The 14,654-nt window shown below is 53.3% G+C and overlaps 1 protein-coding gene and 1 long non-coding RNA gene across 3 annotated transcripts in view; one reads left to right on the forward strand and one right to left on the reverse strand.

Moving 5' to 3' along the window:
• Positions 1–763: 763 nt before the first annotated feature.
• Has1 (hyaluronan synthase 1) lies at positions 764–9,920 on the reverse strand. The gene is made up of 5 exons (XM_003465585.5): positions 9,519–9,920; positions 5,931–6,632; positions 4,180–4,405; positions 3,576–3,708; positions 764–1,717 (listed from the first exon to the last, which is right to left on the reverse strand). The coding sequence occupies exons 1-5, from the start codon at positions 9,525–9,527 to the stop codon at positions 1,042–1,044; spliced, it is 1,746 nt and encodes a 581-aa protein (XP_003465633.2). The 5' UTR covers positions 9,528–9,920; the 3' UTR covers positions 764–1,041.
• LOC101787164 (uncharacterized) overlaps positions 6,283–14,654 on the forward strand; it is a 31,885-nt gene continuing 23,513 nt past the window's right edge. The window contains exon 1 of one of the 2 annotated variants that reach the window (XR_216205.4): positions 6,283–6,419. This is a non-coding gene — a long non-coding RNA (uncharacterized LOC101787164). Of the gene's footprint in view, positions 6,420–6,444; positions 6,571–14,654 lie in introns of those variants that run through there. The other variant, XR_002790096.2, reaches the window with a different exon arrangement.

Consider the following 14,654-nt stretch of genomic DNA (forward strand, 5'->3'; position numbering starts at 1 on the left):
GGTGAGCCTCATGGGAGACATATTGGAGACAAATACAGCAGCTCTCAAATCTTGCTATTAACAAGAAAAGAAGGGGAATCAGGTCGGGAGAGGATGTGAAAAATATATGCCCATCATCCCAGCACTTGGGCGGCTGAGGCAGGAGGATCACTTCGAGTTTGAGGCCAGCCTGAACTTCACAGTGAAACCCTGTCTCAAAAGACAAAAAAAAAAAAAAAAAAAAAAAAAAAGTACATTAAGGTGCTCATGGGAAAGAGCCTTCTTCTAGGGAAATGCAGGGCCAGAGACCTCAGTGCACGGAGGGTGAAATCGGCCCTGGGGTCACAGTGAGGGACGCCTTTGGTTCCTCCCACACTGTTTGCGCTCAGCCAAGGGGAGAGGTGTGCGTGAGAGGTGAGCTGTGCTGCTGGGGACTCTGAAGCTTTCTCCCTGGAACCTCTTCTCATTGAGCTGGATGCCTGCTCAGAGAGAGGCCAGAAGGTGGAGAAAAGGAAGCTTCAGGCTTCTCAGCTAAGCCTGGAGGGATCTGGCCAGTGCCGTCACCCACAGGCTGGTGGCCAATGCTCTGCAAAGGCATGTGAGTGAACTGCATAATTCAAGCCTGGATGAATATCCCTGCTTCCCCAAGAGGGAACTTAGGGTCCTGCAAAGGCCAGTTTCAGACAGCCAGTGCCCAAGTCTGAGCCGAGTCCTCGGGGCTCAATCAGGGAGGATCCCCACCCCCATCCCACCATCCACCCAAGTGCTCAGAAAACCAGACGAGTTCAGAAGAAAATAAATAAATTCTTTATTACATCCTAATCACAGTACAAATAGACATTAAATAAGAACAGGGTGGAAGTGGGATCCTTTCCACCATCCTAAAACCCACACCCTTACCAATAAATAACCCCTCCCTGGCAGTCCCAGCCCCGAAGTCCAGACTGCCGCGCCTTGGGTCTGCTGCTCTCTTCACCGAGGAGGTAAACTGAGGCCCAGACTCTCCAGGGAAGAGGGGCGTCCGTGGCACCTGGCCCCCCGGGTCCTTGGGCCGGCAGGCGCTCACACCTGCACGCGGTAGCCCCCGGCCCGCCGCCGGCACAGCCTGCGCACGCCCACCCAGTATAGCGCCAGCATCACGGCCCAGTAGCCCAGGTAGGCGGCTGCGCCCACCGCCAGGTGCCACGCCTCGGCCACCCGCGCGGGGCTGCACCAGTCCGCCCGGGCCTCCTGTACCACGCTGCGCACCAGGCCACCCAGCAGCAGCAGCGCCCAGAGCACCAGCGGCAGCAGCGGCACGTAGTTGGCGGCCAGCTGGCGCCGGCCCGAGGTGCCCCAGCCGCTCTGGTTCATGGTGACCAGCGCCAGGAACTTGGCGGGCAGCAGGCCGCACATGTAGAGGGGCGCGTAGAGGGACAGCAGCAGCATCCGCGCGCAGCCCCGCAGCCAGGCCGCGAAGGCCGCCTTGGCCAGCGCCACGCCCTGCACGCACAGCAGCACCCACAGCAGCGCCCACGGGCGCCCCGCGTAGAACAGGCGCAGCACGGTGGCCGCCACGAAGAACGGGAAGAGCCCGGACACCACCGCCTCGTAGGTCATCCACGCGTGGTGCCGGTGCCACCACAGCGCGTTGTACAGCCACTCGCGGAAGTAGGACTTGGACCAGCGCGTCTGCTGGCTGAGCCAGCGCAGGAAGGACGAGGGGGTCTCTGAGTAGCAGCGGGAGCGCGAGGTGTACCTGCGGGGACAGGACCCAGGGTCAGGGGCTTCTCCCTGGCCGGTCGCAGGGGTCAGGGGCCCAGTCTCTGGGCACCCGCCCCGTCCGTGGTGTCAGCCGCTTAACCTCTCCGGGCCTCTGGTTTCCCCACATCTAAAACAGGATGTGTCAAAGTGCTGGTCTGCTCTGGGAGGCTGAGGTAAGGGGATCTCCAGTTTGAGTCTCACTTGGGCAATTTAGAGAAGACTTGTCTCAAACTTAGAAAAAAATGAAAGTGGTCTGGAGCTGTAGCTCAGCACAAAGGCCCTGAATTCAATCTCCAGCCCTGAAAAAAGGGAAGGAAAGAAGGAAGAGGAGAAAGAGAAGGGAGTAGAGAGCAAGAAAAGAGGAAGGAAGGAGGAAAAAGGGAAGACAAAGGAAGGGGAGAGTGAGAGGACGGAAGAAGAGAAAAAGAAAGAGGGTGGAGAGGGAGAGAAAACAGAAAAAAGGGAAGAGGAGGAGAGAGAAGGGAGGCAGAAAGGGAAAGAACAGAAGAGTGGGGGGGGGAGAGACAGAGGGTTTAGAGAAAGAAAAGGAGGGGAGGAAGGGAGGGAAGCAGATCTGGGAGGGTCACCGCGGGGCTTGCATTAAATGCCAAGAGCTTAGGCCCAGGTCCAGTACTTGCTCAATAAACGTCAGCTCCTGTGATGTCAGCCTGACTAACACCATAACTCTCCGTTGCTAACATTCTCAGGGTGACCTGGCTGTTACTAACACGGCTGTGCTTACTGTTCCTGGCAGGTCCTGCCGTGAGGCGTGGGACTTGGGGGCGGTTACTAGTTAGAGTGGACCATGCGTCAGTCTTTTTCTAGGGAACCCCTTCCTGTGGCCGTGGGGGGGGGCATCCATGATGCCTGTGTCAGGCCAAGTCCACCACACAGTCTATACACACTCCGTCTGTGGAAATCACAGGGCCACCAGCAGTCAGATCCTTAGAAGGGGCCGAACTGCTTTCTCCCCAGTTGACCATGTCCCAGTCCCTTCCCTGGTGCCACTTGGCATCCACAGCGGCCTGCCTGCCAGACGGCCCTGGCAGTCTGTACTCAAAACGGCTGCCAGAGTAATGCCGTCACATGTCAGTCCTCTGCTCCAAGCCCTCCAGGAAGCCGGGCGTGGTGGCATAGGCTTATAGTGTTAGCACACTGGGAGGCTGAGGAAGGAAGAGCATAGGTTTGACTCTGTCTTGGGCCAGTGGTTCCTTGGGTGTCTCTCACGTTCTGTCTGGGTCTTGCACAGCGTCTCCCTGGAATGTCACATGATCTGGTTTATCTCCCCCAGGTCACATGGAATCACTTTTCCTCCTAAAGCGTTTAGCATGTCCTGGAGATCAGGGCCTCTGCCCGTCTCTCACTTTACTCCTCTTCCTCCTTTTTTTCTTCCTCTTCTCTTTCTCCACCTCTCTCCTCTCCTCTTCCTTTCCCTCTCCTTCTCTTTTTCTCCTTCCTCCTCCTTTCTTTGTTTTCTTTCTTCCTCCCTCCGTCTCCCTTCTCTTCTTTACCCTCTCTTTCTGTGTGTCCACTTTGCTTACCAGTTAGCCTTAGCTCCCGCCCCCCATCCTTCCCCTCTCACCTCTCCACCTGCAGTGCCCTCTCTGCCTTGGCCTCCAGGAAGTCCGGAGCTGCCCCCGCCCCGGCTCATCTGATGGTGTCCGCTGGTCACATAGCTCAATGCCAATGTCCCTTAGCCCTTTAGTATTTTCCTCTTCTCCCAACATTTCACACGGTAGAGCCCATGGTCCTGCAGATTACCCCAACCCCTGCACACACTCGCACATGCACACTGGTGCACATGCAGAACTTGGTGACCTCCCCACACCCTACCACCCGTCCCTTCAGCTTACTTGGTGGCATAGCCCATGCTGAGCATGCGGTTGGTGAGGTGTCGGTCATCCCCAAAGGTGCAGTGGGTGCCTAGAAACTTCTGGTTGTACCAGGCCTCCAGGAACTGCTGCAGGAGGTTGTTCCTGTACAGGCCTGGGCAGAGTTGGGGTCACAGAATATCAGCCTCTGCGGTCCCAAGGCAGGGCCACCCCAACCCCATCTTCACCTCCAAGCCCCCACCTTTCACACCCCCTAACCAGTCTTCAGTCTCGCCTCCTGCTACAGCTCCAGACCCAGTTCTGTGCTCAACCCCACTGAGGGGTGCAGCTTGTGAGACCACACCCATCTGACTGTAGATCTGTCTTCTCTCATTCCAGTGCCTGAGCTGAGGAAGCTCAGCCCCAGCCCAAACCCCCAACGCGGTCACCGACCTCAGGCCTCTGCCATCCCTTCCAAAGCTCAGCCCCAATCTCCACATCCCTTTCCAACCTGTTCCCCATCTCACTCCTTAGCCATGCCGATGCCTAAACCTATCCCATCCCAAGTCTACCCTCCAGCCCCAAATACGCCCTCAGCCCCTTGGACTCCCTTCTTCCACACCGCCCAAGCCCCATGCATGCTCACCCAGGGGACCGCTGATGCAGGACACACAGTGGAAATAGCTCTGACAGGCTCGCTCCACGTTGAAGGCAACCCAGTACCGAAGGCTGCTCAGGAAGCTGACCCAGGAGTCCAGAGGGTTAAGGATCCGAACGTCCCCCCCAACTGCCCCTACTCGGGGGTCCTCATCCAGCACCCGTACCAGCTCCAGCAGCGCCATGGGGTCCAGCCTTGTGTCTGAGTCACAGACCTGGGGATGGGGGAGGCCAGGATCAGACCTGAAACCAATGCAGGGCTGGTGCTTGGAGGGAGGGTACCCTTCCCCCAGGATGGAGGCAGGGCAGCTGGGGTACACTGCAAACCACATACGTATAATTTTGAAATGTTTAATCATTTGCAACAGCTGATTGCTTCTTAAGATGAACTACCAGACCCAAGCTCCTGCATAATACCTATCTCTCCTGTGCGGTGTTTGCTTCCAACTAACAGAATATCGTAAAACTGATAGGCAACCATGTTGGTAGCTGTATTACCTTATATGGAAGTGGTGAATGAGTTTTCCAATATAACTAAGCCTCCAAACATATTAACGAATTAATCAAAAGGAGACTCCCGAGTGGGACTAACCCAATCAAGCAAGGCCTTTATAAAAGCAACTAGAAGTCAGACTCTTGCTTGCTGGCCTTGGCTAGGCAAGCTACCATGGAGCTTCTATGGCTTCAAGAAATATTCTGTTAACAAACACAGGAGGGTGGGAGAGGACCTCAGCTCCTGGGTGAGGCCCAGAGCCAGCTGCCACTGGAGGGCAGCCTGGTGACAGCCCGGGGACACCCTGATCAGACCACAGATCTGTGCTCTGACTCCTAACTCACAGAAACTATGAGATAATAAATCATAGTGGCAACCAAGCGCTACGTGTGTTGTTTCAGGCTGCCAAATTTATCATAATCTGTTTTGTAGCCATAAAAATCTAATGTCGTCTATTAGTGACTAAACGTCTATGTGGAACGGCCAAAGGAATGACTAAGTAAACAAACAAATCTCTACACTGAGTACATGGATGGATACACAGACACTCAGCAGCAAAGAAAGGGAGAGGGGGAAACGGATGGATCTTTGTATTTAATGGTTGAGTGAATTAAAGGAGTGGTCAGTTTCACCCCAAATGGAGAGACTAGTGACAGATGAATGAATGAGCGAAGGAAAGAATCTCTACATTGGATGAATGAAGACAGGAAGGTGGAATATGATACTGAATGGATAGGGAGACCCATGAATGAGTGAGTCTTTCCGTGAACTGGATGGATAGATGAATGCATGCCTCAATCAAGGAAGCAACAGATTGAAAAGAAGAGGAACCGATGGCTCTAATGGATCAGATCAATGAACGAGTGGTCTCCAGGTTGCAAGAATGGACAGATGCCTAGATCAGTGCATGAGTGAGCACCTGTGCCTGAAAGGGTGAGTGAGGACGGAAGGAAGGAGTCACTGAGCTGAATACACTGATGATCTCGATGTTGAATGGGCGGACAGGCACGTGCGCGCTAATGAATGAAGGGAAGCCTCTCTATGAGATATGAACAGATCAAGGAAGGAAGGAAAAAAGAAAGAAGGGAGGGGGCAGGAAAGGTCTCATTCAGTCTCTACACTGCACACTCGACCTTCGCCCAAAGGCCCAGAAGCCAACGTGGCACCCTCACGGAAGGACGGACCCCCAGACCCCTGGACCCCCTCCCCAGCCCCGGGAACGGGGTGTCAGCCCTGGCCTCGCTCACCTGCACGTAATCCACCGAGTCTCCCAGCGCCTTGAAGGCTGTGTACATGACCTCGCGCTTGCCGCCCCATCGCTGCGCCACGCACACGCACCTTCGCGTCCTCACCAGCGCCTCCACCGCCAGGCGCCCCGGGTCTTCGGCCTCCACCTCTCGGTAGGCCCCCGTGCCCACCGTGCCCGCCGCGGGCTCCCAGGGCTGGTGGTAGTTGCCGTCCCACACGTAGGTGGCGGGGTCCTCGTCGGCGAAGACCTCGCGGAACATGTCGACCATGTAAAGGTCCTCGGCGCGGTTGCCGTCCACCACCATGAGCACGCGCAGCCGCGCGCGCGGGTAGAGCAGGGCGCGCGCCGACGCCAGGCACTGGCGCAGATAGGCGGGGTCCTCCTGGTAGGCGGAGATGGTGAGCGCCACGCTGCGAGCCGTGGAGGCGTCCGGGGGTCCCTGCTTGGCCGCGCGCCGCGCCGCCGCCGCCACCCTGCGGTGCTCCAGGTAAGCGAAGAGGCTCTGCGCCACCAGGTGCGCCGAGAGGAAGGCGCCGTACAGGCCGAAGGCCAGGAGGCTGTGGCGATCGGAGGCCAGCGGCACCCCTGCTGCGTAGGCCCAGGTGATGAGGCACAGGATGAGCAGCGCGAAGGCGATGGTGAGCACCCGCCGAGCCAGGCTGGAGCAGCGGTGCGCAGTGCGGCTGGGTTTGGGCACGTTCTGCGGGCGCGGAGAGGGCAAAGGCAGGGATGAGCCCCAGGCCTCTGCTGGGGAGACGTCGCAGGCTGGATGGGAGGCCTCCCAGCTTTTGTACCAAAGATTTCCCCAGGCATTAGAAAGGCGTTTTTTTTTTGTTTTTTTGTTTTTTTGTTTTTTTGTTTTTTTTAGAAAGGTATTTTCATTAGTGAGGATAATGGTGGCAGGCAGGTGTCTGTGGAGGGTGGAAGGTGGATTTTATCCGTCCGGATAACGAGTAAGTTTTCACATCCCCAAAACCCACTAGCTTTATACGCAGTGGAGACTGGCTGGATCTTTTCTGTCCATCTCAGCGACACATGAAGTGAAGATTCATTGTACAGCCCAGGATTTTTTTGGGGTGGGACCGCGATAATAACAGCAGGTACCAGAAGGGTAAGATGAAATGGCACATACTGGGGCTTTCCTAAACCTTCCATATGGATGGATTTATTTCCATGTTCACACTAGCCTGGGCCAAGGACTATCATCCCATCTTACCCTTGGGGCCACTGCGTCACACCGAGGTGTGCACCCTGCCCAAGGCCAGAGTTGATAAACAGAGGCTTAGGTCCCTGAATCACAGTTTGTCTTTGCCTTGGGCTGGGAGCCAGGGCGTATGCAGCCACTGTACAGATGGCAAACCTGAGGAAGATCAGCCCGGAGGTGTGGCCTGTGCCGGGGGCGTGGCCGTAGGTGAAGCAGTCATCTCTCTGCGCACCGCTCTTGAGCAGAGCCAGGTGCAGGTGAGCACTCCTGGACCAGGGCCAGGGTGCCCATTTCCACTGTGAAATGGGTACTTAGCACCTTCTTCCTCGGGCCCAGAGGGGGTCTACTTTGCCTTCACCCTAGCAGCTAGGTGCTGTTTCTCCTTTCTGTTACCAGTGAGGAAACTGAGGCCCAGACAGGCGAATGCTCTTGCCCGAGGTCGTGCAGGTAGTGAGTAGAGAGGAGCTGGGCCTCTGACTCGGGCAGTGCCACCCTTTCCCTGTGTCATAGACCCGGCCTCCCAGGCTGAGTTAGTGGTGACACCTGTGTCCCGGCCACAGGCGGTTACTAGGCACTAGAAATACAGTCGGTACCAATTTTTTAAAAAATTTCATTTAGTTTTAATTATTTAAAAACTTCAAACAGATGCTGCAGTTATCAAAAGTGTTTACCGTGCATATGTTTGGAATGAATTAAGTCTATGAAGCCTGTATTTCTCAACCATCAATTTTGCAAAACCTAAGTCCAGGTTAAGCATTTCCCATGCAAGATTTGAGGGGCCGTACTATGGACACACACTGGACTTTGAAACCCGAGGCCCAGAGAAAGAATGTAAAAATATCTCATTAATAGTTTTCTGTAGATTATGTATTGAAATGACCATATATATATATATATTTTTGGTACCAGAGATTGAACTCACGACCTTGTGTTTAAACAGCAGGCGCTTATGCTGCTGAGCTAAATCCCTGGCGACCATACTTTTAATAAATAGCAAAGGTCAGAACGTTAAGGTCCACAACAGCCTGTAGGCTTATAGCTTTTCACATTTCTTATGGTTGAAAAAAGCCTGAAGGAAAATAATAGTTTGTGATGCATGAAAATTACATGAAATTCAAATTTTAGTGACTTTAAACCAAATTTTAATCTCCTCTGTATATATATTGTCTACTACATCAAAGTCAAGAGAGATTAGAGACCATAAAACCCCCACTTTTCACATATTTATTTTCTGGAGTTTCACAGAGAACATTTTCAGACTCCCCAACATTGGGTTAAATAACAAATTAAAATTGGCCTCAGTTTTTCAAATTTGAAAATCATATTTGTAGCTCATGTTATGCCTCTATAGGACAGAGGTTAGGTAGAGTTTTACGATTTGGTTTTAAGGGAGAGAGTCTTCCTATATCGCGTGCATGCTGACCTCAAACTTATAGTCCTCCTGCCTCAGTTTCCTGAATAGCCTAGACTACAGTCCTGGGATATCCAGTTTGAAGGAGAGAACTTTTAATGGCTCAGTAACAATCATTCCTTCTTTTACTTTTTTTTTGGTGCCGGGAATTGAACTCACGACCTCCTGCTTGCCAGAAAGGAGCTTACATTGTTCTTCCTTTTAGAATCCTATTTCTCTGTCCTTTTACCTCAGACCTGGCCCTTGCCAAACTCATGGTGGTGGCCGGAGTCATACTGATGGACCCACACGCACACCCCTGGACACGCACACACATGCTGACATGTGACAGGGACACACAGACTAAAATCATGCCTATTGTACTAGACAGCCACAGACATCTCGCAAAAGATTACAGTGACCCCGGCAGCTGCCAGCATCAGCCACACAAGTGCCCCTGATCACGCAAGCCACACACATTCTTGTGTCAGGAAGGGGTGACACGGATAGGAGATGCCCACGGGGAACAAACTCACTGAGGTCACCCACCTGGGCATGCAGGTGAGGATGGGGAGGATTCAGGAGAAGCAGTAGTTAACACTTAAGATGAGATGGGACCGTGTGAAATCACCACTTTTATAGCCAAGGAGCAGCTGCTCACGGACGATTTCATGGGGTTCAACTAAATATTTTGTTGTACCTGAAAAGCCCCAACCCAACTCATTCCTTCTTTCTGCTTGTTTAGTCTCTTTTTCTATCTCTGTGTCTTAGGGCGCACAGACAGACAGACAGAGATTTAGAGCAAGGTAAACATGCAGAGAAACACAGCCTTGTCACAGCTCACATACGTGTGCATGTGTGGCCACCCACAACACAGCAGTGACGGAAGTCCCACGCTCAGCCCCACGTGCTCACTGCCCCGCACACTCCCACCTCGGTCCCGCATGCTGCACCCGTGCGGGTGCCCAGCACATGCGGCCACACACACATACCTGTGTCATCCTGCAGTCCGGCCGTCACTGCTCTCTGGTGCACTGCAGTCTGTGGCTGGACAGCTGCAGGAGGGTCATTTGAAGACCAGCGGGGCGGAGGAGGGCTGACGTCAGGAGAAGCCGGCCAGGGTCTCTGAGGTCACACAGCTCGGCAGCTCCACCCGTTTCCCGCCAGTGCCCCAGCCCCTGCCAGATGCCAGCCCGCTCTGTGCTCACCTCAGCCCTCCTTCCCTGAGTCTGTCTGTCTGTCTCTCTGTCCTTCTCTCTTGCATGTGAGCAGCTCGCCCCTCTCTATCATCCCTATGTCTCTTTCCTTCCTTCTTCCCCCCAAGTCTGTATTTCTCAGCTGTCTCTCCTCACCCGTCCTCTCTGCCTGTCCTCCCATCTCTCCTCACTTCTCGGTCTTCCTTGTCTCCGTCACCATCTCATCCCTCCATTCCCATTTCTCCTCCCCTCTCCCTCCCTTCCTCCCTTCCCCAGCCACTCCAACACTGCCCCTTTCTGGGCCCCACCTTTGCTCCCCTCAGTATCCTCTCAGGGAAACTTACACACGTGTTCATTTGTAGGTGTGACTGCGTGTGCCCTGGCTCGGGAGGCAGGGCTGCCTGGAACGAGAGCCCTGAGAGAATGTCTGCCTGACAGATGCACATGTGTGTGTGTGTGCATGCTTGTGTGTAATTGTCTAAATATGTGTGTGCCAGTGTTTGGAGCATGGGGCTGGAATTTACCTCTCCCTGAACTCAAGGGCAAATTTCAGATCATTCGTTACAGCTGCCTGAGCTGTCAGGAAATCTGACTCAGAGCAAGAGTAGAAAAGAGACCCAAACCCCCAGCTCCTTGGGGCTGGAAGACTCATTATAAATATTAATGTCACAGTTGTCATGTCTTTCTTTCTATGAAATTTTAAAAATCTCTGTTGAATACTTGCACAGTGCCCTGCTGGCTCTGAAAGTGTAGGTGACAGCAACCTTTGCCAGCAGCTGCCCCGGGTTCTCCCGGGGTGTGTTCAGTCTCCAGCATCCGGCCCTGGCTCCCTAACCCATCCGAGTACCCCGGTCTGTCTCAGTTTTCTCCTGTGCGCTTCTGTCTGCTCCCATCCTCTGTCTCCACACCCCCACCCCACTCCCTCTGCCCAGCCGATGCTCCTCTGTGGGTTTGTGTGTCTTTCCCTCTTGGTTTCTGACTTTTGTTCTCCCGGGCCTCCTAATTCTGTGACTGTCTTTCCCTGACTTTTTCATCCTTTGTCTGTGTGTCTGTCTCTCTGTCTCTGTCTGTGGCTCTACTTATCCCTTTGTCCATCTCTCTCTTTCTCCATCACCAGTCTCTGGCCATTCCACCTCTTTCTGAGGTTTTCTCTTTAGGAAATTTTCTGTGCTCTCTCACTCAGTGTCTCTCTCACTTTTCTGTCTCTCCATCTTCCCTTTGCCTGCTTGCTCCGTCTCTCGTAGTCTGCCCTGGACCTCTCCTCTGCTGGAGTCCTCACACCCTGGGTTTCCCCGGGGCAAGTCGGGGTGTGGGTGCTGGGTCAGGGCTTTGCCAGGGCCTGTCCATCAGTGGGGTGGGAGCCAGGGTGCTGCCCACCCACCCGAGGAGATCAGGCTGTGTCTGACACTGTTGCCGCGGGCCCAGGCGGCCTGGTGTCAAGATGATGGATCCTCCGATGGAGTCCAGCCTGGAACAGGGAGAGGAGATTCTCTGTGCTGTGGGAGGAGGCAGCCCAGCCTCCTCCCAGAACCAAGTATTTGACTGTCGGGCCTCTGCCCTGCCCTGCCCTGCCTGGGTGGGGTAGCTGTATAAAACCAGATGTTTCTAAAACAAGAGAGAGCGAGCAGGCAGGAGTGAAAGAGACACATATAGAGACAGAGACAGAGTCAGACCAGGAAACTACCCAAGAAGTTTCATCTTCTAAGTCCCAGGAGTCCAGGCCCCTCACCCTCCTCCCTTAGACCCAGGGGTCCAGGCCCAGCCTCCTCCCTCACCCTGTCTTCCAGGATTCCTTCAAAACCAGAAGTAGCTAACCCAGAACTGGAAACAAGGACAGATGAAGGTGGTGTGCTCTGCAGAAAGCAAGACCTCCAGCACTCTGTGCTAGCAGGCATCTTATCCGGAACCTGGCCCTCCAATGGTGACTAAGTTTGGGTGCTGGCCTGAGCTTCAGTGGCCTTCCTAAGATACTGAGTCCAGGTGTGGTTTATGAAACATCAGGACAAATATACCAAAGGACGGAGGACATAGGGCAAAACCAGAGAAGAGACTGAGGGAAAAACATTTATTCAGTGCATGGACATCTGCAGAGCTGCTGGAGGGAGGGGCTCTGGGCTGGGTGATGCCTGGGCGGGCAGGCGCAGCAGGAGAGATGACTCAGTGGGAGGCCCTGTCCTAGTGGAGGTGCCAATCTGCTGGAGGAGACAGCTGTGTAAACAGAGGACCACACACCAGTGCAAAATTCTCCACCCAGCCTGAGAATCAGTGAGGGCCTCCTGGAGGAGGTGATCCGAACAGAGGAGTTAGCCATGGCAAACATGGGGCCGGAAGGTAGAACAGGAAAGGGAAATCCAAGACAGGAACTGGTGTGACCAGCCCACAAATCATGGGAGATCCATATTGAGGAAGCAGACAGGATGATACCAGCAGGGAAGGGGGAGCATGTAGCAAGGTTATAAAATGTTATATGTATTTTCGGTTTGCAAAAGGATGCTGTGATACAGGCACACGTTATAGAACGGCAAATAGAGCTGTTGAATGTGTGTAACATACAGGGTATTGCATGCCAGCTCAGAGGCTGGGCCTTGGTCCTGTGGTCTCAGGGAGCCACAGGAGGGATGCGGGCAGGGGAGGGACAGGGTCCACGCTAGTCCCATGCAATGGACAAACTGGGCAGAGAGACCAGGGCTTCTCAGCTAGGGTGACTCAGCGGTGGGTGAGGTCATGTCAGAGAAGCAGAGTGTTCTCGGGGTTCGTGAGGGCCCCGAGGCTGAGTGTGGATGGGAGTAGAAGCTGTGGGACAGTGGGGGGTGGAGAAGACTCTGAGGGGCGCCTAGCCTCAAGACTGGGGTGCACAGGCTTTGGCCAGCAACTCACCGTGCCCTTCCTCTGAGCTCATGCAGGCTAGCTTTGCACCTGTCCTGGCCCCGTGTCGGGAGGTCCAGGTCTGGATGGTTACCATAGGCTGCTAGCCAAGGTTCTATCTTCTGTCCACCATGGTCCAAAAATGCTAAAAGGAAAATACCAGAAACAAACAACACATCTGTTTTAAATTGCGAGCTGTGCTGAATCGTGCAGTGAGACCTCATGCTGTCCCTCTCTGTCCTGCTGGGCTGTGACTCTTCCTTTGGTCCAATGTGTCTGTACCCCATGTGCCACCTGCACGCTGGTCAGTAGACGTCTAGGTCTCCTGACCTGATAGGCCAGCTATTGCTGTATCACAGCACTTGGGTCCCAGTGGCCCTTATTTTACTCAAAATGGTCCCAGTCACCTCTTGGCCTTTTGGCTAAGATCAAATATAGAAGTAACCTCTGAGCCTAAGAGTCATGTTTCTGGCAATTCAGAGTATCTCAAAGAGATCCTGAAAAGCACTCCCTTTAAGTGACAATTCTTGAATATTTATACAGTTCAGTATTATCCAATAGTTTCAGCCAGCCCCACTGGATCTTGCCAGTATCTCCTGTAAATAAGAGGGGACTGCTATATTTGTTACCTGGAGAACTAGAGAGGGTGTAGGGACCCCAGAAAGCAACTTGAAGAAGTCTGCATTTTATTAAATGCTTGGATCTAGGTAGACATTTTATTTGCTAGATATCCTGGAGTGGAAAGGAAGCCCTTTGAGAGAATCCAGATACTGAGAAACAGGAGAGAAGGAGGTGACACAGAGGGAGAGGAAGGTTTGTTTATCTGATCACCTGTCTAATGTGGAAACCAGCCCACCCCTGGATTCCTGAGCGCCTCAACCCTCTTTTCTGTTCCTTTTCCCCCATAGCATTAACCAGCTTCCTACACAGTATATGGACTTTCTTATTTAGTATTTTGATTTTTTTGAGCCAGGGTGTCTCTAAATACATAGCTCAAGCTGGCCTTCAATTCCCTGTGTAACCTAAGCTGGTCTTGGATTCTCATTGAGTTTTCCTGCCTCAGCTTCTGGAATACTGGGATTACAGGCATGCACCACCACCCCTGGCTTGCTCACTTAGTATCTTAGGTTTCGTGTAAAGTATGTCTCCCTTGTTAGAACCAAGCTCTACACAGGCAGTGGTCTTTACGTGCTTTATTAATGATGGTCTTTGGAGCCTAGACCAAAACTTGGTACCTAATAGATGCTCAATAAATAGGTATCCTTTGAAGGAGTGATAGCAAGACAGGGAATCAAAATGGGGATGGGGAAGGGGGAGAAAAGAAAAGGATTGCTGTTTCTAAATTTCTGACTCTTGCTCTCCTTGACTTATTCTGACTGTCTCTCTCTGAAGTTCTCATCTTGTATGTTGTATGTTGTGTGTTTCTCACATGCATGTGTCTATTGATCTAGCTGTCTCTAGCCTCCCTCCGTCTCCTCTGCATCCCTCTCTCTCCTTCTGAGCTGTCTCTTTTATGTGTTCCTCTCTGTCCTCTGACTGTCTCATCCTTCCGCTGTTTCTATTTTTGAATTTCTGTCTGCTGTCTTCCCGTTGCCCCATCACTTCTCGACTGCCCTGGACCATCTGCCTGGCAGACCTAAGGTCTCACACCCTGGGTTTCCCCAGGCAGGCAGAGCAGAGGACGGAGCAGGAGGGTGGGAGGGAGGATCATAGAAAGAGGGAGGAGGGTAGAAGAAGATAAATAGGAGGGAGAGACTTCACAGCCGGGACGGCCCCACCCCAGGTCTGCTGTGCTACTGAGTGGCCAATACAGAAAGACAGCTCAAAGGGAGCTCATGGGAGCTTAGTGAGGAATCCCTGGGATCTGTGTGCAGCGGCAGCCTCTGGACTTCCAGGAAAACAGAGGGCTGGACTCTTGTGGAGTGAAGCCATGCTGGAGTCGCACTAGGATGCTCCTCCCATGACTGCACTCTGGGAAACTTCTAGATCTCCAGGATTCCTAGGAAACCCTGGGAGGGAGGGAAGTCAGGGAGGAGAAATCATGAAAGCAGAGCCAACCACACCTCC

This window comes from Cavia porcellus, unplaced genomic scaffold, assembly GCF_034190915.1.
Source record: "Cavia porcellus strain 051 isolate PalLab524CR breed Dunkin Hartley unplaced genomic scaffold, mCavPor4.1 scaffold_7, whole genome shotgun sequence".
NCBI classification, from domain to species: domain Eukaryota; kingdom Metazoa; phylum Chordata; class Mammalia; order Rodentia; family Caviidae; genus Cavia; species Cavia porcellus.